General features: G+C 36.6%; 1 protein-coding gene across 13 annotated transcripts in view; it reads left to right on the top strand.

Annotated features, from left to right (window-relative positions):
• The window catches only part of FCHO2 (FCH and mu domain containing endocytic adaptor 2), a 96846-nt gene that overhangs the window by 22425 nt on the left and 48554 nt on the right, over nt 1–25867 (top strand). For 12 of the 13 annotated variants that reach the window (XM_082336348.1, XM_082336351.1, XM_082336350.1 and 9 more), the window contains exons 6-8: nt 1551–1655; nt 8623–8721; nt 9833–9929. In XM_082336348.1, coding sequence (XP_082192474.1) covers nt 1551–1655; nt 8623–8721; nt 9833–9929 — 301 coding nt within the window. The remainder of the gene's footprint in view (nt 1–1550; nt 1656–8622; nt 8722–9832; nt 9930–25867) is intronic. The other variant, XM_082336353.1, reaches the window with a different exon arrangement.

Raw genomic sequence — 25867 nt, 5'->3', positions numbered from 1 at the left:
CTTAATTATTTTTAAAACCAAGTGTTCACAGAGCACCTTGTACTTTCAGTGTAGTAAATGGCATTTGGGAAACAAGGTAGGACTGTTTTCTCCTTGGTGATTCCCCTGTGTGAATGTGCAAGAGTGAGAATCATGAAGTAAAATTCGGGACAATTAACTGGTGGGTTTGATACAACCTGTCATGCTCTCCTTTTAAGGATCTATATTCTTCATACAGTGAAGTATTTTCAGGCACTGCGGTGTGGCTAAGATTTGCTTAGGCTTTCTTTGTAACGGGAAAAATGGAATTGTAGCTTTCATTACTCTTCCTTTGAAGTCCTGGTTCATGTTTCCCCAGGTGAACAAGTGCTAACGCTATACTGTTACTCATGATTTTCAGTTATTCGTCTCTTGGAAATTGCAGAGTTTAACTCTCTCTTTCCAGAGGGCATCTTTGTATTAATTCATTTGAAGGTTGTAGATAGTGGTCAGCTTTACAAGTCATTGCAAGTGAGAAATAGTGTCTGTTTTTACTGTGGGACAGATTAAATTAATTTGAAGGAGGGGAGGAGAGCTATTAATAACTAGAACAAGTAGTAAGTACACAGCTGTCTTTACTGATGTCATTAACAATTCAGGAATACTTTTGAGTTACAACTGATGGAAAATTTCAATGAGATAAAGTGGGCATGTTGAACAAAGAAGCTAGAAAAAAAGCTGGTGTTCAAGACAATTTTTATTTTCATTGGGTTTTAACTTGGAAATAGCAAGAATATCAAAGGTTTGAAAAACTGTCTCATGTGTCATGCTGTAAACTTTGAAAATAACCTTTTCTATACCACAGACAATCACTTCATTCAGTTTTGTTCTCCATGTAGTATTGGGATTCTCCTGTATTTTGTTTTGTCCTTTAAGAATACTAAACTCCCAGAAAGATGGTTTTGGTTTATTAGCAACAAATAATGAAAAAAAAAAAAAACAATCAATTATAAAGTCAAAAAGGACTATTATAAACAACACTGACCTGCTTAAATCTGGCCATCAGTATGTTCTGCATTAACTTCACTTTCAATCTTAATCTTAAAATTTCCATTGATGTAACGCCTGTACTTTTGAATTTCTTCATTTCTAACAGAGAACTGCACCTTCTTGGGTTTTTTTACCATTGACTCTTTTAGAATTGCACAAATAACTGCTCTGTATTCCAGCCCTGCTTTCTTCCTCGTTTTCTGTTGCAGATCTAAATATTTGACAAGCGCTAATTAGTTCAGCAATTCAAATTTTATTTCAAAATAAGTATATTATAAATTAGTCATTGCTGGGAAGGGATTTAAATGAGGTAATTGCTTTGTTACCTTTTTATATGGTTTATGTATAGCTTTAAATAGAAATCTCTAGTGGCTTGAATCGGAGTTACTTGGTGGTGAAATTTTGTTACGACACTACACTGTTTTGATGTGTTCCTGAGTATTTTTTATAGATCATCCTAGGCTTTCTTTTAATAGTGGCTTTAAAAACCTTGTATCAGATTGTATGCATGACACTTGACACTTTTTTGTACTAATCTACAGGCAGCAGTTAAATCAAAAAAAGCTACAGATACCTATAAACTATATGTGGAGAAATATGCTGCATTTAAAACTGATTTTGAACAGAAAATGACAGAAACTGCACAGGTAAGTATTATATTAAATGAGTTACCTTTAAAATAGATTAATATGTGCCATTGCATCTCTGAAGACATCTGAAATCAAAGCTTTTGAAAAATTGGTTCAAGATAGAATTATCTCATTTGGAAATTGATATGAACAATAATGTCAGAAGTAATATGTTTGAAGGGCAAACGCTGACCATGTATGTTGGGATGGCACTGTCCTTGAGTTACTCAGTTGAACACTAGTACTTTAGAAAGACTTTTTGAAGAATTTTTTCAGAAGAAAACAAAATGAACTTCTGGAAGTATTGTAGATGCATTGTGATCATGTGGGAAATTCTGTGAACTGCTGGACACCCAGAACTCATTCACAGGAATTTTAATACTGAGATCCATCATGTTTTTTTCGTTTTCATTCTGGGTTCAACACTTTAGTTACAGCTTGTTAAAGTGTCTTCCCAAAGTTTACCTGAGGTTGTGAAAAGCCCTTATATCTGTTCAAGTTTCTGGTTTTTTTTTCAAAGACTTTTAATCTGTATTCCAGAGGATATCAAGTTCTCTGTATGACTGCATATGTTGCTTCTTGTTATGTTTTGAAGTTTATTTTTCAAATCTGTTAATAGCAGACTTTTTCCGCTGCCCCAGGTTTCAAAAAGCAAACTTCATAATTTCTGCTTTTAGTAGTAATAGTTAGTTGAGGACTGGTTGGCATATTTATTTATATATGTTTCTTGGTTTAGTAAAGCTTTTACAAGGTGGGAATTGTCCTTTTGGTTGAAAAGTCTTTTGCTCTTTTCATTAGTTTCAAAGATTAATTTTTAGACATAAATTGAATTATTAGGGAGATTCAGTCATGCTTGTATTTGTAATGTATAAGTGGGAAAGTCTTAGGGTTTTCCTTAATTCTTTGGAAATAAAGATTTCACAACATGGGGATTTTGTAGGCTGACATGTAAAAAGCTGCCCTGTCCTAAACTGTAAACTGCTTTCCTACTTTGAGAACTTCATTAGAATTTGATCTAGTTCATCTCTGAATACATACTCAACACAGCTGTTGGAGAAAGGATACCACATATATCACATACCAGAACTCTTCCTTCCCACCCCCCAGTCCAGGCATTTGCAACAAAATGCTCAGGCATGCTACTGCAAAATTCTGCTTTAACACAACTGTTAGATTAAGAGTCTTGACAGCCTTTCCTTGATGAGTTTGCAGAAGGCATCTTTTTGTGCAGTATCCTGACTCAGTTCTGGTTGAAGGAGCTGTATTCCTTACGCTTTTCTTTTCAGCTTGAGTTAAATTAGGTTATGTACATTATTTTTCTCTCCTTTTAAAAAATCTGTGACTTCTAAATGCCTTTTTTTTTTTTGTGGAGTGTTAAACAGTGATGATTGCAGTTACTCAGTGGTATAAAAAGGCTTTATTAAAAAGAAAAGTTCAACAAGAAGATTCATGGGTACTGTGGTCTAGGCCATAAGGCCTATTGTACTTCTCTCTCATCTCTGATGTGTGAAGCTGTGTTTTCAATATATGTTTTCAGTTAGTATTGCTGTCAAAAGTAGCAGTTGTCCTATTTCCATGTTTCTTCCTTTGTCAAGTATTTGTGCGAGGAACTACCTTGTAGAACTAATCCAGCTGAAACTAATGCATGAAGGAAGGTTGGCTTTAACCCAGTAGAGACCTGCAGTCTGGTTTATTAAGAGATCACACAAGCATTTGTCCTGGCACAAAGGCACAGGCGATGTGGTACCAAGGGTAGAGAATTGCATCTTTAAGATGGTTTAACATGTGATACTGGCCTGAACTCACTTGCATACGTGTCCACCTTACTTACACGTTTACGTCTGTTGCCTTACCATTGTGTGTCTCTCACTGTAACTTAAAATATTTGCATATCAGTTATCCCTAGCCAATTTGACTGGGATTAGGATTGGAATTGGCATGCATGATTACAGTCACTTGAGAATTTTGGGACTAGGCAACCTTTCTAAACTTAAATAATATGTCTTTTAAAACAATTATTGGAAACAAGTATAATGTAATAGCAGCAAAAAAATCACTGAAGTGTAACATTCCTCCTGGAAAGTTTCCAGAAATAAGAGTAGGTGAAATCAAACTGACATGTGAACACATAATACTGCTACCCGAAATGGTAACTTTTTTGTGGTGTTCCTGTTAATGTAACTATTGTATTTGCTCAGTAAGCATTCCAGTAACTCCATAATCATATGGTTTGTATAAATTGTAGTGCAGCCTAACTTTTGCTGTAGACCTCACCTTTTGCTACAAAGAAATCAGTAATACCAGAAAAAATACTGAACTGTTCCATTTATTTCTCTCAAGTTATATACAAGTGTGGCTCTTCTGGATCAAGTAGTTCCTGCCCTGTTATTTACATTGCTCTGAAAGTTATGGAACCCCCACTGAAATAGATCCTGTGAATGCTTCTGATCCGCTGCAGAGCAAGTTCAGTCAGGTTGCTTTAAACCTTTATTTAGTGTCAAAAGCTGTCTGCTGTCTATTCATAGAATCCTAGAATGTCCTGAGTTGGAAGGCACCCACAAGGATCATTGAGTGCAACTCCTGTCCCTGCATAGGACAACCCCAAAATTCACACCATATGGCGGAGGGCATTGTCCAAATGCTTCTTGAATATTGTCAGGCTCGGCGCTGTGACTGCCTCACTGGGGAGCCTGTTCCAGTGCTCCACTACCCTTTGGGTGAAGAACCTTTTCCTAATGTCCAAGCTAAACCTCCCCTGGCATATCCTCCTGCCGTTGCCTCGGGTCCTACCATTGGTCGCCAGGGAGAAGAGATCAGTGCCTGCGCCTCCTCTTCCCCTTGTGAGGAAGCTGTAGACCATGATGAGGTCTCCCCTCAGTCTCCTCTTCTCCAGGCTGAACAGACCAAGTGACTTCAGCCGCTCCTCATGCGGCTTCCCCTCCAAACCCTTCACTATCTTCATGGCTCTCCTCTGGACACTCTCTAGTAGCTTCGCATCCTTTTTGTACTGTGGTGCCCAGAACTGCACACAGCACTCAAGGTGAGGCCGCCCTGGTGCGGAGTAGAGCGGGACAATCGCCTCCCTCGACCGGCTGGCAATGCAGTGCTTGATGCACCCCAGGACACGGTTGGCCCTCCTGGCTGCCAGGGCACGCTGTTGGCTCATGTTCAACTTGCCGTCGACCAGAACCCCCAGATCCCTCTCCGTGGGGCTGCTCTCCAGCCTCTGGTTGCCCAGTCCGTATGTACACCCAGGGCTGCCCTGTCCCAGGTGCAAATTCCGGCACTTGCCCTTGTTAAACTTCATCCGGTTGGTGGTTGCCCAGCTCTCTCGTTTGTCCAGATCCCTCTGCAGGGCCTCTCTGCCCTCGAGAGTGTCAACAGCTCCTCCCAATTTTGTGTCATTGGCAAACTTTGATAACAAACCTTCAAGTCCTGCATCCAAGTCATTTATGAAGACATTAAAGAGCACTGGCCCTAAGATGGATCCCTTACCTTACAGGAAGGAGACTGTGTTTATAGCAGTTGACTTATTGCTCTCTGAAACAATAAGAAAAAATTTAACAAATATAACTTTAATAAGCTGGCCTTGCTGAATTGTACTGTAAACTGGTCTCCAGTGAGCAAGAAAGCTGTGAGTAATGAAAAGGAGTTCTTGTTTAGAACTGACAGAAGATAAACATGAAGAGTATTTGAAATGGATTTTATTGTCAGTGAATTAGTGAAGGAAAATGTAGGGGCTTTCAGCAAGCAAACTAGCTGGGCTTTTCATTATGTAGTAAAAAAAAAAAAACAATCCAATTCAACAATCCACTACAACAAAAGAGTGAGAAAAGTAACACCTTATTTTGTATCTAGAGGCAGAATATGAAGGTGCTCTTTGTTCAGCTTTCTTATTTCTGTTATTAGGTAGGTATTATGTATTTAAACCAGGCTGAGATGTAAAGAGAGAAAAAAAACCTTTTTACTACATCAGATGTTACAGCTGGGAAAACCTCACAATGCTTTTGGACTGCTTTGGGGTTTGGTGGTTTGTTTTTTATTTTTTGGCAGGGGGGGAAGAGGGAAAGACAGTTAGGATCTGTTTGGGTTGGGTCTTTTCCCAACAGAAAAATGGTACAAAATTACCTCTCACTAACAAACCGCTCTCATCTACGTGTCCCTTAATTCCTTAACTGCAACAACCCTTTTACTTAAAATCTAAATTTTCAATTAATATGATAATGGACACCTGGAAACTTTCCACACCTGTCCACATTGGAAATGAAAATTGCCATTCTGCCAGTATATGTCCTGTCTGTGGAATTTGTTTTAAGTATAATGGTGTAGCTGCATCTACAGTTTGGTTGCAGGAAGGCTACTTTAAAGATGATGCAATAGGAAAAATAACAACACCCATGAATATGTAGAAGCCCACTTCTATGTGAAGCACACCCTAGATTATCTTAATTTAGAGTACATTTCACTTGAAATATACTAGTTCTGAAAACAAAATCAATGAGGAGTGTGAGTGTTTTCAGCTGTTTCAGTGCAAAATCAGTTGGCTTAGCTTAAATATGTTTTATACTGTTCACATACTATTTTTCTGAGGACAAACATCTTGAATTGCTGTGGCATTATTCTAGGTAATCATGTAGTAATGTCCTCACTTAGCTGTCCTCTTCTTAGTTAACTACAGCGATTTTGTTGCATAAATTTTATGTATTTTTCCTTTTTTGTTATTTACTATCTTACCTGTAGTTATCAAAGTGAAGTAACTCATGATACGTGATTTTTGAGGGGTTGAATTTTGAAACATAAGATATTCCTAATCTCAAATTGCAGGTTATGGTTTTTGCTGTGATAAACATGGAAGGTTTTATTGTGATTAAAGAAGTAGGAAAATATAGTTCACTGGTTAGAAATTGGATTTGACGGAAATTCCTCATGTTGAAAGATTTTTCTGAGTAGAGCTATAGTTGTATATAGCTGTATATTGCTGTGCAATTGCTAAGAAAACATGATGTCTGATTTGCCACCTTGCTAGAAGCTTTTTTTAAAATCATGTAGCACAGTCAATTATTGGAAAGGCTCAAATAGCTGAAAGTGCTAAATTATTCTTTAAAAGTGTTCTGTCTTATCTAGAACTGAGTAGAGTTGAGTTTGGGTGATTTTGCTGTTGAGCAGTCTGCCTATAAACAAAGTTCAAGAATGAGTAATAATTCATTTTTTAAAAACAGTCAAACTTACAGGGAAACATAGGTTTATAAAAAGGAATAATGCTTGCTTAAACTGTGTATACTGAGTTGGACAGCTACAGATCCTGTCAATGATGATTTTTCATTTGTATTGTAGCTTAAAACACTAAGAAGTGGCTTGCATTTGTTGAGTCATTAACATTACAGATTCATTTCAGTACATCTTTTTAAAATGGACTGATCTTTCAAAGTGAAAGTAAACAATTTGGTTAATGATTATATCTGTGATATGAATGATGTGGTTGTATTATGGTACCTAGCTTTATTCTTTGATCAGAATCTCTTTGTGTTATGTACTGTACAAGGCCAAGATGGCTCTACTTGAAAGACTTTAAATCTTAAGTATAAAACAATAAACAAGAAATAAGGAAACAATTGGGGGAGGGGCACGATTTCCACTGACAGACAAAAAAATCTCTGCGTGGCCAACTGTTTTGATATGCACTATAGAGAAGAGTTTAAAGGAGACTGGTACCTCTGTTTTGCACAGTTTTATGGGGAGCTCAATCCAAACATGAAGAAAACATCATTGACGTAATCTCAAAAGTTGACTTTGTGCTTAGGTTAAAATTAGATAGTGGAAAAAGGCACACATTGGAAGGACGCATTGTGTACATGTGTTGACACCCTGATAGTAACTGAGAGCAGATATTATAGAGATGGACCATAGATAGTTTTGAAAGCAAAATAATATAGTTTATATAACAAGGCAATCAGTAAAAGTAGTAACATCATAGAGTAGGCTACAGAGGATGACCATATCCTCTGTAACCAAAAAAGGAAGGCTGCTGGAGAAAAAAAATAATTTTAATCTGCTTGATTGATGGCTAGAGAGGTATGTAAGTAAGGCAAAAGAAAGTTTGAGAGCTTAAAAGTTAGAGATATTTGACTTGTCTGTATGGAGTTGTGTTTGTGAATCAGAGTAGCAGGAGGTGTGAAACGTGGAGAAATGGTCTTCAGAGAACCCTGTACAAAGTGGAGAAAGGCTTAAGTGGTGCTTCAAAGTTTGGACACACTTGAAAGGGCAGTTACAGAAATAGGAAGAGAACTAGGAGAGAGCAGGAGTAAACAAAAATTTCAAGACAATTATGGTTGACTGTTGGGGAGGATGAGGACATTTTTAGTTCTGATCTTTGGCTAGGAAGCGGTCATTGAAAACATTAGAAGTGATTTTAAAATGGCTGTCAGCTGGAAGTCTGGGTAAAATGGAACAAGCTGCAAAGATTATATATGGTGAGTTTAAAGATCGAACAAATGAATCATATTTAAAGAAGCAAAGGATATAGATTTAACTAGACAAAGAGAAAGCACGTGTATATTGTGAGCAGGAGGAGAGGGTGCTACGAAGGAAGTGCAAAACAGATCCAGAAATAAGGTTTCTGGGTTTAGGTGAAAAAACAAGACTCTTCAGTAATGGAGAAAAGACAGTTTTTTTTAAACACCCTCTAACCTTATTTTCTTTTGGTAGAAATAGGTAGGTTTTTTCTGAAAAATCAAGCTAGATGAAAGTTTAAAGAGTAAGTAAAAAAAAATTGGATAATCGTTCTAAAAGGATGTATTATATTTTAAAGTACATTATTCTTAACTCTGTGAATTCTGCACCTTCCTTCCTTAAGCATTGTAATTACCATGATCAAGATCTGAAAAAAAAGGGTTTTTTCCATTTAGTGTATTTAATTATTAAAATTTAACGTTCAGTATTTCAACAAATATTTTCATTATGATTAATTGCTTGCATTGGTTTACAGAAATTTCAAGATATTGAAGAAACGCACCTTCTTCGCATGAAAGAGATTATAGAATCATTCTCAAATACAATAAAAGAAATTCATTTACAAATAGGAGAGGTAATTTTTATGTTACCATTTGTTTGGATTATGCTGCATATTTTTCTTAACTATTAAATGGAACATTTCATACTGTGTTTGTGGTAATTACAACATCATATCTTTCAAATGATGGTAAATTCAACATAAGCTCAAATTTTTAAGGTTTCCTGTTGCATTTTTAAGTTCAGTATCACAAACTTTACAGAATAAGTCTGAATAAATTTTGTCTTAACAGAAAACAAAATGTTTTGACAATTTGAAGAACTTTTAGTGTGTTTCAAAGTTCTGTTCCCTAGATATTAAATTAGGACTCATTTCACACATAATTGGGATACTTGTGCTTTTCTTTGACTAAAACTTGAAATTATATCACTCTGAAAAGTTTCCAAATTTGGACTTTGGGTTTTATGAGCAAAAGATCTTCAGCAAAAGAAGCTTTTATAGTATCTTTTCTTTAGATGTAAGTTGGTTTAATTAATAATCCTTATAAGTAGTCCTTTAATTTTAGATGTTTTGAAGTACAGTTTTATTTGCATACACTTAACTTGAGTTGCTATTTTCCTAAGTTTTGAGGTTTTCTGCGAATGAATGATGATCACAAGGGTCATGCTGTTTACTTCTAAAGCGGACAGATACTGCCTTGTTGGAAAAACTTACTAACATGTCATTGTTCCTTTGTCAGACCAAAAACATTACAACAGTAATGCTTTTACTCAAGCAGGTGGGAGCTGTGATAATACAGTAGTAACAGTTCACACCCTTAACTGGTGCTGGCTTAAGAGACTGCTTGTCTTCCTGACATTGTAGTGGGACATGTTGCTGACAAATTTAGAAAATGATATATACACAAGTCATTTACATGGAAGAAATGGAAATAAATCCTAGACCTGTCATCAAGCTGTATTCTTTCATTCCTAATTTGTATCTGTGTTGTACACACACTTGCTACTACTAAAGCAAAGAAGGGATTTCCTTGATAAAACACCTGTTGACTTCTGGAAACCCTGTAATATATTTTAGAGGGAAGTATTTTGAACCTTAACTCTAGAGAAAAGCACTTTTTAAAATTAATTACATTCTTTCATTAACCAGTTTTTAATTTTTTTTGTGTGGTGTGTTTTTTTTGAAGGTGCACGAAGAGTTTATTAATAACATGACAAATACTACAGTTGAGAGTTTAATACAGAAATTTGCGGAGTCAAAAGGAACTGGCAAGGAAAAACCTGGTAAGAGATTAAAAATAACAGAGTAGGAAATGTTAATTTTAAAACTGTAGATTTCCACTCCTAATAACAGGTCAAACCCATGTTTGTTAATGTGTTATATTTTTAACGTACTTACAATTTCAAATTCTCAGAATTCATTATGTATGTGTAGTATTTGTGTTCATAAAGCATGGCAATTTGTAACTCTGAATCACTCTATGTAGACCTTCAAGGAAGCTTTTAAACTGTACTGTTTCTTGGTACATCAGTGAAATTTGTCAAGAAACTGAAGTTCCTTGCACAAACTATGTGTTGTCTGCTATGTGTTTCTGTATAAATTATATTTCAAAACTTTATTTAATATAAATTTATAGATACATTCAAAACAGATGCTTACCAAACTGTTGGAACAGTTGTGTCAGTTTATTTGGTTGGCTTAAAAAAATTATGCATTTTAGTAGATTGTATGTAGATTATTCTTTACTAAGCAACAAATTGAGTAGTACTTTCTGAAAGTACTTCTGGTTGGGTGTGGTATATAAGACTTTCCTGGACTGGCATAAAAAGACAATCTCACAGTACTGTGTATCTAGCATTACAGGAAAGATAAAGTGTTGACTTTAATATTTGGGCACGAATACACGGTCACTGAGTGTGTGAATACAGGAATTCAGTAGCACTGTTTTCTGTTTTCTTCAGCACTGGGAGTCCTGAGTAGCATCTCTGTCTTCTGGTATAGAAGCACAAAGTTGTTTGTTTGTTTTTTTTTCAGAGCAAGGATGTACATAACGGAGTAGGTCTTGAGAATTTCTGTTAAATTGTTAAATATGGTTACTAGGTATCTTACAATGCCTCTGTGAGGTGTTTTTAACATTGTTTCATATTCTTTCTGTGATCCAAGAGGGCTGAGGTAAGATTGTATATGGAATAATTTTCAAATGTTTCCTGTGTATTTTGCAATTTTTCAGTAAAGATTAAGAAAGAAGTATGAAGTTCAGGGTTTCAAGTTCAGTTGGCCTGAAATCAGCACAAAGACACGTGAAAATTCAGTGTTCAAACCTCTTTGATTAGCTATTGCCAAGATGTTATGGCTAGGGATCTCCATCTTTCATTTACGATTCTGACCCCCTGGGTTACAAACACCCTTGCTAAAGTATCCTAGAACACTGTGCACTTCAAGTCATCCATGTTATTAGTGTGTTTTTTTGCTAGATAACGTAATAATTGTAAGAAAAGTAATACTTCACTCCTTAATTTAGTGTGAGAAGTTATACACACTCTATACTTACTTGCTGCGTTACAGAGTTCTTCAAATCCCATGTATATTCTCTGGGGCCAACTAAAAGCTTTTGCCATAGCCAATTTCATTTCTTCAACTCTTTTAATAACAAAGTATTCTGAGGAAATATAGTGTGTTTAGTGTGGAAATGTATGTACCTTGAATTTTCTTTTACCATGTTAAATTATTGTATTGATATCAACTTTGTAAAGCAGTCGTGATGCAGAGGGAAAGCACAGGCAAATTCAGCAGTAAAAGAATACAAATTCACAAGTAGTTTTGAAGTGTCAAAGATAGAACACTAGAAATACAGACCACTAGTGTTGTTAATTACGGTTGCTGCTTCTATTATATTTATTTTATTAACTTAGGATCATATAGTTTTGACAGTTACAAAGATTTGGAAGGCAAAGTGAGATATCAGCCTTCTAGGAATGAAACGGAAACATTCAGTGTGGTAAGGACTGCTTTTTCTTGATTAAAAAAAAAAACTTTTCTGCATTTGAGAACTGTTCTTAATAGAAAGTTATTTTAACTTATGGAGCAAATGTTGGGAGTCTTTCTCTGTCCGATGTATTTATTAGGCTGGAGAAGGAGATGGCTCCTCAGATAGATCTAAATATTCAATGTAAAAATCATACTGACTTGGTGTACAAAACAGCTGCAGAAAAGATGTCTTATGGCTGTCACTGATGCTTAAGATTCCAGTCCTAAATCTATTTGAAGAAGGAAATACATTCAAATCCCCTAGGACTCTGTAGGTCTTCTCCCTTCCATATTATTTGTGGGCTAGTATACTGAGTTAGATGGTGGGCCACTTTCTGAAATACTGAATTTTGAGAACAAAATAAACTAAAAAGGTAATGCGCATAACAAAGTATTTGAGTATGAAATACTACTTCAGTATATATTATAATATATATATAATATATTATAGTATTAACTATATTGCCCTATATTCTAGCTATAGTTATAGTTCTTCATAGCGGAGTTCATTTGCATTTATCAGTAAAATATCAGTAAATATCAGTAAAATAAGAATGAATCTGAAATGAAGTACTGAGAAGGACTGTTTTATCACATAGACTACAAACAATTTCCAGTAAAGTTTTCTATATATAGGCAATTATTTTCTTAAACTCTCACCTGCATATCTGAAATTTCTCTTTGCACAGTGATATCCTTTGTACCGGATTATATGGGCTCCCTCTGGTGGCTAATTTCTGTCACCTGAAGTTATAATATACAGGGGCTTCTGGAGTCTAACACTGTTTTTCTAGTACCAATATTGTTTCTTTCAAGCAGTAATGCTTTGTGAGTCTTTTTTTAACTTCATTTATGGACTTCTTTACAATGGCTCTTTTTTAACTGTTACCTAAATAACATATCTAGTCAGCTTTATCACCTACTTCTTACTGAATTTACTTTAAATATTTTTTTTTAATTTTAGTTTAGTTTTTAGTTTACAATTTTTAGTAATACAGTATTTGAAGGACTTGTATTCTTTATTTGTTTTCTTTCTTCCATTCAGTGTAAAAAAAAATAGCCACATACATCAAGCTGCAAATCTTTTAATTTTAACTGAAAAAAAGTCACTTAAATGTAAAACATTGAAAAACAGAAAGAGACCTGGAAGGACCTGCAATAACCAGTAAGGCTTCAGGTCAGAATTTAATATGTTCTCTGAACTATTTCTAACGTTCAGGGGGACCTGGACAAGCTCAAGAAATGGGCCCATATCAATCTTATGAGGTTCAACAAGGCCAAGTGCAAGGTCCTGCACCTGAGTCGGGGCAACCCCAGGTATCAATACAGGCTGGGCGACGAAGGGATTCAGAGCAGCCCAGAGGAGAAGGACTTGGGGGTACTAGTGGATGAAAAGCTGGACATGAGCTGGCAGTGTGCTCTCGCAGCCCAGAAGGCCAACCATATCCTGGGCTGCATCAAAAGCAGCGTGGCCAGCAGGTCGAGGGAGGTGATTCTGCCCCTCTGCTCTGCTCTGGTGAGACCCCACCTGGAGTGCTGCATCCAGCTCTGGGGTCCTCAGCACAGGAAGGAGAGGGACCTGTTGGAGAGGGTCCAGAGGAGGGCCACAAAAATGTTCAGAGGGCTGGAGCACCTCTGCTATGAGGACAGGCTGAGAGAGTTGGGGTTGTTCAGCCTGGAGAAGAGAAGGCTGCAGGGAGACCTTATTGCAGCCTTTCACTGCTTAAAGGGGGCTTATAAGAAAGATGGGACAGACTTTTTAGTAGGGCCTGTTACGATAGGACAAGGGGCAATGGTTTTAAACTAGAAGAGGATAGATTCAGACTGGATATAAGGAAGAATTTTTTTTACAATGAGGGTGACGAAACACTGGAACAGGTTGCCCAGAGAGGTGGTAGGTGCCCCGTCCCTGGAAACATTCAAGGTTAGGTTGGACGGTGCTCTGAGCAACCTGATCTAGTTGAAGATGTCCCTGCTTGTGGCAGGGGGGTGGACTAGAGGACCTTTAAAGGTCCTTTCCAACCCAAACTATTCTATGATTCTATGATATGTTCCTGCTGTTAGGTCTAATAGCAGGTTTGATACCATCGGTTGGAAGAAGGTTTTGTCACTCACATGGTCCTGCAGCGTTCATCAAAACTTGTTGGCCATTCCCGATGAATCATTCTCCTGTTTGTGATAGGCTGTCGCTCCATGTTTCTTGGAAAATTCATTTATTGCATGGCAGAAAATGTCTGCTTTTCTTCCACCCAAAGTATATGTTAAATCAATAACAGACATGATGTCTATTCCGGAGTAATGACATATTAATGAGTTCTAGTGTCACTTACTTAATCTTCTAATAATCTATTAAAAAACTATTTCTTCCAGTATGAAAAGTTGATGCCGCATGAAATAGAAACTGCTAGGAAGTACAAGCTCACGTTCTTCCTAGATCTTATGTCTGAAATTGGCAGGATAATATCTAATGTGTTTGAAGAGATTAGTGAATGCCTATATAGCTGTAGTTGGTCACAAATGACTTTTAATTTTTAACTATTGAATTACTGTGCTCTCTTCCCATATGGGGGGAACTATGTGTGTTTTTCCCTGTATTAGTTTTTGCGCACTACACAGTTTACCTAGAAGGTATCTTGACGGCCAAATGAGAAGACTCAGCTGTGCTGCATTGTCCAAAAAACAGGAACAAAAGCCAAATCTAGATGATTTGTTTTCATTAATTTGTTCTGGTGTCATTGTTAGTGGCTCTTGGTAATTTATTAAGTTGTTCCTCTTATTTTTGCATTTTTTCTTAAAACTTTAATAAAGAGAAAATCCAAATTTTTGTTGTAATAAAGACAAAAATGGAAAGCCAAACTCTTTGCTGGCTCCTTAGCCTTCAAATGAAACAATGATCTGCAGATGGTAATTATTAAACATGCTGTGCCATTATTCAGTGTGAGAGAGGCTCTGGGTCATATTTTAACTATAATAAAAATAAATTAATTGGTTTTCTGCTAGCTTGATCAATCTTTCACAATCTGAATAAGCCAGAACATTATTTGCAACTGCAACACACAAGTAAGCAGAAAAGATCTGTCAAAGAGGAATAGTTACATGCAAGTTGTCTTCTAAGCATACCAGTAAAAGCATCTAGAATTTGTGCTGTGGAAAACACAAGCCCATAAAAACACTTCTTGTCTCCTTTCATTATCCATCAAATAAATTTGAACTTTATAGAGGGGCTAGAAGATGTTTGCGTTTTTTTAAAACATTGTAAAATTGGTGACTGCAATCCATCAGTTCTTTGGATTAGATGATAACAACAGTACTTTACAATTTTTATTATCCACAGTTGCTGTTGATCAGCCATCACTGGCTCTTGCACATCTAGTAAAGCATTTGACTTTTGTCCCCCCTGTCCTTTTAGATATTAGGAATAATAGTGTAAGTCCTTTTAATCAAATGGTGCTTCCACAGAAAACAAGTTTCAGAAAAAGACAGATGTAAAATTCCTACTCCATTTGCTCCCTTCACTAAATCTAGAAAGTGGCAATTTGATCAGTAATTGATCAGTAATGCTGGTTAAAAAAAATGTTTGGTCTGTTGCTTTCTGGAGCTGCTGAAACCTATTTTGCTTTATTTACCCATGCAGAAAAAATTGTCTCAAGGTTCCTGGTAACTCCAGTCATGGGAAAGTTTGAGGTCATGGATGTCAAATGGAGACATTGATTCAGGATTTTTTTTTAATCATTTTGAAATTCTTTTTGGGAAGGCTATCAAGTAGCCTAGAGCTGAGAAATTTATCGGTGACTTAGGAGAGCTATCATGTCATGATCTCACTGCCTCACAAGGTAGTGCATATCAGAAAAAAATATCCTGGCATCCTTGCCAAAGTGCTGGTGATCCTTGTCTGTTCTGAGGGAACACATTTGGGAGCTCCATTTCTGGAGAGCTAACACATTTTTGTATGTTGAAGTCCGTTCCCAGAGATTGAGAGGCAAAACAAGGGCCATGGAGTATTAAAGCTTGCTTTGATTAAAGCTACTAGATTTTTATGTGCTTGAATAATGAACTCTGCTTTGAGAGAAAGACTTGAAACAGTGCTGGGTGTGGCATTTATTTTTTCCATGGGTTGGTTTGATAACATAATAGTTTATAGCATTTTTAAAAATGCTTTTCTAGGACACTGAACAGCAACAAAGTAGAAAGAAACACTGAAAATGGTTAATACTTATTTTTGAACAGCTCTGCATGACATCTTTGAGCTTCTTTTCCACAAGGAAGTACAACAAAGGAAGTATTTATTTTATGTTCTTATAAATGATTTTCTTTATATTTTCTGTAAATATTGTGAATATTTTAATGCTGCCAACACTGTGATTAGGTGCATAAATAGCCTATAGTGTCACAGTTTCTCAAAGCCTGTGCCCACAGATAATTCTACACAGAAGGCTGACTGATGAATGAGTTTAGTTTATCAACACTGACAGTATCCAAGGGATTCAGAAAAGTATTCTTTGTAAAGGAAGGCAGACCATTTCTGTATTTCAGAAATTAATGGAGGAAATTAAGTGTGGATATCTGAGGATTTTTATAAGAAGCTGGGCTTGAGGCAGATAAAGAAGTATTTAAGGATCCTGTGCTGTAGAGCTCTGTTTTCGATGAGGAGCTGCAAGCTCAAGACAACAAATACCAACAAATGTGTCTTAATTCCTGTCCTAGATGTCTTTTATCTTGCCTGCAAAAATTGGTCCCTTCATAAGCAACAAACCTGCCAAAGCTGATGTGGACTTCAGGAAGTCTCATCTGCCAGCATAGATTTTTAATAATTACAGGTACCTAAGTTGCAAATTTGTGTTAGATTGTGATTTATTTATTTTTAATGGTCTGGAGAGTTGTAACTGTACAAGTTTTGTTCAAAAAGTCTCTTAATGCAAGTGGAAGACTAGCAGTGTCGATGAAAATACCTTAGACAATATCTGTAGATACAACAGGGAAAAAGGTGGGCTTTGAATCATCTTGGGACACTCAGTAAGATGAAGTCCTATTGGGTCCCCTTGAATTTTCTTGCTACAAGCAAAAACAGTTGCAGCCTGAGGCAAATAATTTTTCTGCATTGTGGGAGCAAAGCAATGTTTCAGTACCTTAAGTAGGAAAAAAGATGTTAATTAGATGATAGTCTAATTAACTGCAGAAAATGCAGTAATATGCAGGATAGGTGTTACTATGATAATAAAAAAAAATACTGAAGAGCCTTTAAACATCTGAGAACGGAAATAACATACTGAGATGTATTTTATGCTAATAAATTAAATAAGACCTGTACTTTAGTTACATGATGTAGCATAACCTTATATGGAATTAATATTGAGGGAAAAGTTTGGGGGTTTTAATTTATTTATTGGAGACATATTTTTCTTTTAAGATAGGAAATGTTCTTTGGACGGAATTAACTAGGCCATTTACTAAATGGCCTTTTCAAACATGAAATTTTCACAGGAAGCGTACTCACCAAAATTAGAAGGAAGAAGTATATTCTTTTCTCTTTTTTTTTTCTTTTCTATCAGAAGATAAAGCTTACAAGAAATGAAACTTTCTGAAATCTGGAAAGATTTGGAAACCTATTTATAAATATCTGTGCGTGTAGTTCATTCTTCGTAGACTGCAATGTTAGAGAAGAGCAATGGCTTGCATCTTGTAACACAAGCTTTTTGAGGAAAAATGTGTTTTTTAAACTAGGGAAGCAAACACAGGAAGCTAAAGTTGGACTTAAAAATAAACTCAAAACAACCTATCTTGTCTAATAGTCTACCTTTCTAATAAAATTGAAATAAATCCTAAACTGTGCATGTAATAGTCTATCTAGTATTAGTGGTCACTAAGTTGTGTTGCACAGGGTCCTACTTCTAATTAACTCATAATTTCATTGACAATAATACTGCAACATGATAGTACATTACACCAGGACAAACTACCATTGGAGAACTTCTGCATTGAATTGACTGTCTGGTCAACCAGGTCTGTATGTCATACTCTTTCTTGAACACAAATATTTATTCTGGCATTTAAAAATGAATTCTCACTTGACTTGTATTTGACCTTGTGTGTCCATGGTGTTTCTCAGGAAGTGCAGGATCTTTTCTGCTTCGTCTTCACTATCTTTTTATTGTTGTCTTAATTGTTATAGATCACCTTGGTAGCCTTCTGTGTCAGTAATTCCATTTTAAATTATGGATATTGATTTGTCTGTATATTTGCAATGTAAGGTACAGTGGGGTGCCCCTTGACCAGTTGTCTGAATAGTATGAGGGTAGGAAAAAGGAAAATGTCTAAGCAGGAGCTAATTGAGCTGGCTGCACAGACCTAAGCCCAGGTTTAACCATAACAATAAAATTTCAAATTCCTGTATTTTATTAATAGAGTTTGTAATTTAAATTCTTTATTTAATGTTGAAATGGATTTGATTTGAAGAGTTTTCTCTATTGGTTGCTCTTTCCAGGAGAAAGGGGATATCTGGAAAAACAGTGTAAGAAATGCTGTTACTATCATTTAACTTCTTCCTAAGCCTTGGGAATTTACTTTCACAGAGTCCCTCTCTGTTTTACTGTCATAGCTGATACAGTCCTTCAGAGGACTGTGTAGTTCTGTATCATTTTTGATAGCCTAGTTCAGGAAGAACAGATAGGAGGGGAAAATCGGTGTCGTCACATGCATTTGTCTTCTTTGCAACCACTGACTTTGATACTATTATGGATAATATTGGATAATAGTATGCATATTTTGTGTCTTTAAATGCTGAGACATATTTCAAGGTCAAACCAATACTGTCTTGGGCCCCAAGTAGCTCTTTGGGCATAAATGTGGGGAAGGGAGATTTTGTGGTAAGCCTTAATAACATGTCTCTCGATGTTATTCCTGTGGTTTCAACTTTCCTGCCCCCCAGCAAAGAATTGTCTTGTACTTGCCATAAGCTGCAGAAAAAGCACACCAGGAAGAATTTCACATTGACTTTCTTTGCTGATTATTGGTGCATGTGTGGAAACTGTCATATGCTAATTAGTACTTCCCATTTTACAGTTGGGGTGGAGAGGTGGTTAAGCACATATACTTTTGTTCCTTTCCCCACAAAATGAATCTTCTGTACAAGTAAATAAGAAAACACTTTCAAAGCATTACAAAGCAGGAAAGCGTTCCCATGGAGAGGATTTTGTCTAACTGAAAAAAGATACTGTAAAATGTATTATTCTCTTTTTGCTTTTTAGGAAGTAGGTCCCATTAAATGTCTTAACCTCTGACAATTTCATGGGTTTAGGTTCAGAACTTCAGTAAGAAACCATACCCCTCTTGGTTTACAGGGACAACGTGTGACTGTTACAAAAACACATGATTCTTTGAAGCAGTCTTTAAAGATGAGGGCTATAATTTAACATATATACAATGTCTAGTGTTCCAAAATCTTATCTGACTCTTCTTTTAAAAGAAAGCTACTTGAACATGTCTGTGCATTTCTTTCATCACTGCATACTTGCATGGTCTGCCTTCAGCAGATGAATCATGCACCTTACAGTCAGGCAGAGCCATTTGTTACAGATATTTATATTTATAGACTAAGCTTATGCAGTTCTGCTGCTTCTTAGTAATTTTCCACACACACCCATATAGCTTTCAGAAGTCTTTGCTACTTTCAACCCAATTTGATGGAAAGGGTAGAGGTTTCAAAGACTTTATAAAAATCAGGAAGTCGGGTAGAAAAGAAGGACCCAAGTGAGTCATGCTATGTAAGGGAAAGGCAGTTGTAATGATGTAAGTTACTCACTTGGAGAGTCAGCCAACAGCTGAGTGTGTGTTTGTATATATCGGTGTATGTTGGCCATCTACTTAGCCTGTGGATAGTTCAGAACCAGCCACATCTCACATCCTGTTGTTTTTGCAGCCAGGAAGGAAGTACGGGTGAAGTTGAAGTATAAAACAGGAGAAGACCAGAAAAGGATGAGAAAAGGGGCTGGCAGTGGTGTGGAGGACAGGACTTGGGTAGCGTAGCGTTCTGCAGATTGCTTTCTTAGCAGACATTAATTTTGCTGCTCACAGACCTCCTGCTTTCATAAATTGCAGCTGAAACTTCCAGTGTTTGTTGTCATACTCAGGCGTTGCAGGGTAGTTGGATCTCTAACTTGAAGTGTTGCCTTGGGTATGTGTTTAATGTCTGTTGTTGAAAATTCTTGTGTTATCTGAGAAATAAAAAATATTTTCTTTGTAACTGAAGATGTTTGCCACCTTTTTAGTTTAGAGAAAAAAAATATCTCTCCTTGCTGCTGATAAACATCTTAAGTAATAACAATTATTTTAAAGCTACTCAGATTATGATCTTTTTCTGCTTTCTTTTTGCTCTATAAGCCACATGGAAATACTGCCCCTTGAGAGTAGCGTGCTTGCTGTATTCATGGAGCTTGTACCCACAGTACCAGAAGAGCCCGAGATGAATAATGTTTCCTTTGATCTGCTGTACTGAGTGCAGGGCTGGAAGCCTAGTAACAGAATTGGAGTTAGAATGAATTGCTTGTTTAGTAGATGCTCTCCTTGTATGTTAATTTCTTCATCTAAAATAAGACTTTCCTTGGAAGTGCTACAAATGTTGCTACTGATAATTGTAGTTATTTATGCTGCCACTATCACCTCTATCTTTTCTTTTTCAAAAGGGGTACTATCACCACACTATAGTTTTCTTTTTTTCAGCAGGAATTTAAAAAAAAAAAAAGGAGGATTTGGTCAAGTCTTAAGCATCTCTAGAGGCTATATATCAGCTAGGCTGGTATATAATTCTGAGGATTTACCAAGGATGGTCAAAAATTCAGTGATTATTGTGGTGGAACTGTGTATTTGTAGAATGAGATTAAAGGATACAATTTACCAGTATTATTTCAATATTTTCCCTCAATTGGCCTGTTAACAGGGCAGTTGTATTCTTTCTCCCTTATTCTCTTTTTTGGCAAAGTAGAGCTGACCGAATCCACAAGCTAACATTTGCTTGTGTCAGTCTGTTATTAGTGTGATAAATATATTGCAAATATGTTATTTACCTCAAAATTGGTAACTGCCATTCATCTTTAGTCTGCATTCCTACAAATAAGCTATGCTTGAATTTAGTTTTGTTTCTTCTTTTGTTAAATCTGGAGTAAGAAGTCCTTTTCTGGGGAAAAATAAAATTCTCCGTATCTTTTTATAAAATCACTTCTCTTTTTTGGAGAGGCAATAAAAATGAGAAGTTAGTGTTAGAAACAGTAATGTTGACAAAATACATTTTGGCTTCCTGGCTTCTAAATTTGAAAGCTTGAAATATTTTGATAAACATGTCACAAGATCAGATGATAGCAAGAAAAAGATTGCTTATATGTTTGTGTACATACAAAATTGACCTTTGTGATGCAGCTTAACATCTAAACACTAAAAGCAGTCATTTGTTTTGACAGCAGAATTAATTGAGGCTAAAACAGTCGAAATTCCACTTGTATCAAGCTGTTCATTAGGAATTGCTGTCTGGCTTTAGTGCTGTCAGAAAAATAACCTGTTTTGCTCTGATTAAATAGCAGAATGATGGTTGGTCCACTGAATTTGAGAGAGAGGTTGAATAAACTTTCTACTGCGGAAACAATTCAGAAGTGACACGCTGCAAGGGGGGTCAGAATGTGCATTGATATCCAGCTGAGCTGTCAACTGGCACTGAGCCAGGCACGCAAAGCTTTGCCATTTGAAGCAGCATGTGAAGCATATGCAGTTTAAAAAAAATTGTCCTCCTTTCATGCATGATTTCCACTCAAAGAGACAAACTTTTTGTTTTTATCAAAAACAAGAATATGGTTTGTTATCGTATTTGTAACTACAAGTACAGATTTACAGAGTTTTTTTAAAAGCTTTTGCTTGAAATGGATATGTTAATGTTTATATGTGTGCATGTGTGTGTGTAAACTGATTCCTCAGGATGGGGGGTAGGGCAGATTTTTTTTTTGAGTGTCTGAGTCTTTCCAGTCATTGAAAATTAAGTGTAGTTAATAAAAAAATATGCTTGGATGGGATAACGTTTCTTTCTGTCATGCATACCTCCCTTAAACTAGAAAGAAGACAGTTTCCAAAAGCAGATGCAAATGTAAAGCAGTTTTTAGTTGATTTGTTGACTTCTTGATTTGTTTACCTTTTTAGCTCCGCAGGATTTTCCAGTTCATTGATACACTTACAGGGGGTTCTTTTTCAGGGTATGACATAATATTATGTTTTCCTTCCTAGTAATAATAGTTGGCTTTTGTATTTGCCTTGTTTGTTTAAGATCCCAACAATAAAACTTTTTCCTCTCTATTGAGGAAAGTGCAAATTATTTTATTGTTTTGACCTTAGGAAAACATTCGCCCAGTGTCTCCTTCACAGAGTTTTTGTGTAAGAGGTGTACAGGTAGGGTTTTGTGGAGATAGGTTTTGTAACTCTTTTCAAGACAGTTGACAGGAAACTTGACTGTCTTCAAGATAATTAGTGTCACTTTGTAGATAAATTAAGTAGCAGGTGTAAGGTTGTTATTTATAAACTCTTCTGTAGTTGCCTTGTGTATACAAGATGATCAAGGGTCTGGGAAGCCTGCCATATGAGGATAGGCTGAGAGAACTGGGCTTGTTCAGCCTTGAGAAAAGGAGGCTTAGAGGCGATCTCATCACCATGTACCAGTACTTAAAGGGGAGCTACACAGAAGATGGAGACTCCCTTTTTACAAGGAGTCACATGGTGAGGACAAGGGGCAACGGGTACAAGTTACTCCCAGGGAGATTCCGATGGGACACGAGAGGTACATTTTTCACAATGAGAACAGTCAATCATTGGAATAATCTCCCCAGGGAAGTGGTTGACTCTGCTATGCTGAACACGTTCAAGACTCGGCTGGACGTGGTGCTGGGCCATCTCGTCTAGATTGTGCAAATTCTTGCCTAGAAAGGTTGGACCAGATGATCCTTGAGGTCCCTTCCAACCTGGTATTCTATGATTCTCTGAAAATACTGTTCCTATAGACATGGGCTAAATATGTAGTAGATACTGTAATATAATTTACAGTGCAATTATATTTTCTTCATTCATCTGTGAATAAGACTAATATCTCCTTATTACTAGCCATCCACTTTGCCTCTTAGTGTCATGAAAGCCCCCATACTCACATGCCTGTTGTAAGAAGAAAAACAGTACATGTATTTTCTCAACAGTCTAGGAGATGTATCCTGAGCTGCAGACCCACTAGTGCTTAATTTATGCCAGTTTCACTTATTGTAAGTTATTAGATTAATTACAATAAAAAATTTCTATTTATTCAAATTACCTTTTGCCTTTCGTGTTCCAGCAAACCAGAGCTTCCTCATTTTCCAGAGTCTCAGAACTGACCCACTCCTGATGTATTTGCTTCAGTCTCTTGTCAAATAGCAGCTGTCTGCTTCCATGTGTCCGTAAAACCATCATTCATTTTCCTTTTCTTCATGTCCATATCTGTCCCAGCTGGTAGAATGCTGTGAGCTGCAGCAGCTTGCCTTGGAAAATGCTTTAGGATGATGTTTGGTGGGATTGTTTACATACAATTAGAGGAGCTTACTGATTTTTTGATGCTTGCTCCCTTTGTAGAATACTGAATTCTCATTAGTGTCCTGATAGCTAGGTATGTATCCTTAAGTGACTGAAATCCCACTAGATACTCATATCTCTTTCTGTTATAAAGCCTAATCTTCATTTATGCACTGTATTATTTTTTTCTGTTCTGTGTGTGTACAGTAACAAACACTGTCAAGTTTATGTACAGGTATTTCAGATGCTTAAGCCATAGTTACCATTCTGTGGATCAATGTAATGACAGGCAGACCGGACTGTAAAGAAGTTATCTTAAGCCTGAAAATATCCATGCTTAACCCAACAAAACATTAATTCAGAGACTTTTGCAAGGGTTGGACTAGATCTCAGCTATAGCTTTTTACTTGCTCCAGTAAGTGTCTTAAAACGTATTTTTTATTTTTACAGTGCTGCTTTAGTTCTAGTATTTGCTTTTATTTTGTGTTTATATGAATGCTTGAGAAAAGGCTTCCTTCTCAATTCACATTGTTGCCTTTTCTTGTTATGAGAAAAAGAATGAAGGAAATCTCAATGCTTTGACTGCAGTACTGCAGAATATTGTTATTACCACCATTATTGCAGTATGGCTACATCTAGATGGTCCTTTTCGGTGCTTTGGGCTATCGTGTGGCAGGGACTCTAGAGACTGCTTCAGGGAATGACTTCAGCCCCCAACATCAGCAATACTTTACTTCTTAAATGTAAAACAACTGCTTTTTTTATCTTTGGATGTTGCAATGGACAGTGAATCTGTGTACTTGCTTCAGAAATATTGGCCATTATAATCTTCCAGATTTTGAGCTGAAACCCTTGTTGGTGTTAAGCATTTGTGTATAATTCAGTCACTGGGCACAAGTCTGTTAAGAAAACTTTTCTGCCTCATAGAGAAGAGGTAGTGCATCCAGCTTGAAATCTTTGTGTAGCTGTTACAAAAGTTATTGTGATACCAGCGCATGAGTTTGCATGCTTTGACTTGCATCTATGTATCACAGCTATCTGGCAGTCTCCATTAACGCCAACCCACTGGGAGTTTTTGACTATACCATCTAATGATTAAGGAATCAGAGAGACAGATGTTATGGTGGTTCAGAGAAGAAAGCTTGTTGTGTGGGGTTTTTTTTGGTTTTGGTTTTTTGTTTTTGGGGTTTTTTTTGTTTGGTTGGGTTTTTTTGGGGTTTTTTTGCAGTGATAGTGCAGATGGTTTTGTTTCCATATATGCAAGTACAGTGGACAATGCAGGGGAACTTCTTAAGAAAGCATCTGAATTCCTTATTGATGCTATGCTCCCATAGCAATATGTGTGCCTAAGGCCTTTTGGCTGGCTAGGAGACTGCAGCTGGTTCTAGCAGGAGACGATGTGGTCACAGTACACACTTCTGGCTGGGCTACAGTATTATTGCCTCTTTGGGCACAAAGACATGTGCCCACAGGAGACTCCAGCTGTTATGTGGGCTACCAAAAGCTCATCACAGCTATCCTATTTTCTAAATTGGTTCATCATAGAGCACCACAGAAAATGCCTATTTCTGTGATGTTATTTTGGTTTAAAAATACTGCCTCCCAGGCAAAACATGGTACTCTTTAGAGCAGCCATATAGGAAGCAGAACTGTTGGGAGATCTGAAGTTACAGAACAAAACTCCAAGAAAATTAAAAACTGCTACAAATTTCACTCTACTCTGCTCAAAAGGGCAAAATGTATGAATTTGCCTTTGCTGCAAGCAAATAATGCAACATGTTATATTGGTGGGAGCGGGTTAAATACAAATTTTACAAAACCAGCAAACATCTTTGGGCATTGGAGGAAAATGCTGAACTTAATTTCTTTATGCTTGTGGATTCATTAGGAACAGCCACTGGCGTCTTGAGCTTCTGATATTCCAAAGGATGAAGGGCCCCATAGAAATTTGGGTTAAGTAGGAAAAGTAAGTTAGGATGAAAAGGTGCTTTCAAATTGTAACTGAGTCACACAATTTGTTGTAAGAAAATGCTATTTTAATGATTGTTATATACCTGTCCTGCAGTAAAGCAGCTAGTAGATGCAAGGAAAGGAAAGAGAGCACATACAGGGAGAAGGGACTCCTATGATAACTCCACCCATTTTAGTGAAGCTAATAAGCTAATAGATATCATTAAGAAGAAGGTGTATTTAAAATTTCCAAGTTAACTTCATAAACATTAGTGAAAAGTGCTACCTGCTTACTGAAATTTTTTGCACAGCTTCCATCTCATTACTATCTCAGGCAATTCTTCAGTAACGGTGATTTTTTCAGATTGCATTTTATAGTCTTCCCTATAAGAAAAGAATACATATTACAAGAGTGAACTGAATTGGGGGGGTGGGGGGCGGGGGATGGGACACACACCAGCCTTTGTTAAATCTAATTGAAAATGCTAATCTGATCTTTGTGTGTTTCTGTACTAAACATGTTTGTTTGTCACTTCAAATAAAAATTTATCAATCTGTAAAAAAACCTTCAAAGATAAGTGCTTGGCAAGTGTAATGGACAAAATACAGAAATTTGGATGTGCTGTTAAAGACAATCTTTGCTTTCTGCTTGTGTTAGAAGTGGAAGTTAAAGATACTG

The sequence above is a fragment of the Platalea leucorodia genome (genome assembly GCF_965183815.1).
Source record: "Platalea leucorodia genome assembly, chromosome: Z".
In the NCBI taxonomy this organism is placed as follows: Eukaryota; Metazoa; Chordata; class Aves; order Pelecaniformes; family Threskiornithidae; genus Platalea; species Platalea leucorodia.
The sequence above is the reverse complement of the archived record's forward strand: the minus strand, read 5'-3'. Positions and strand labels throughout refer to the sequence as shown.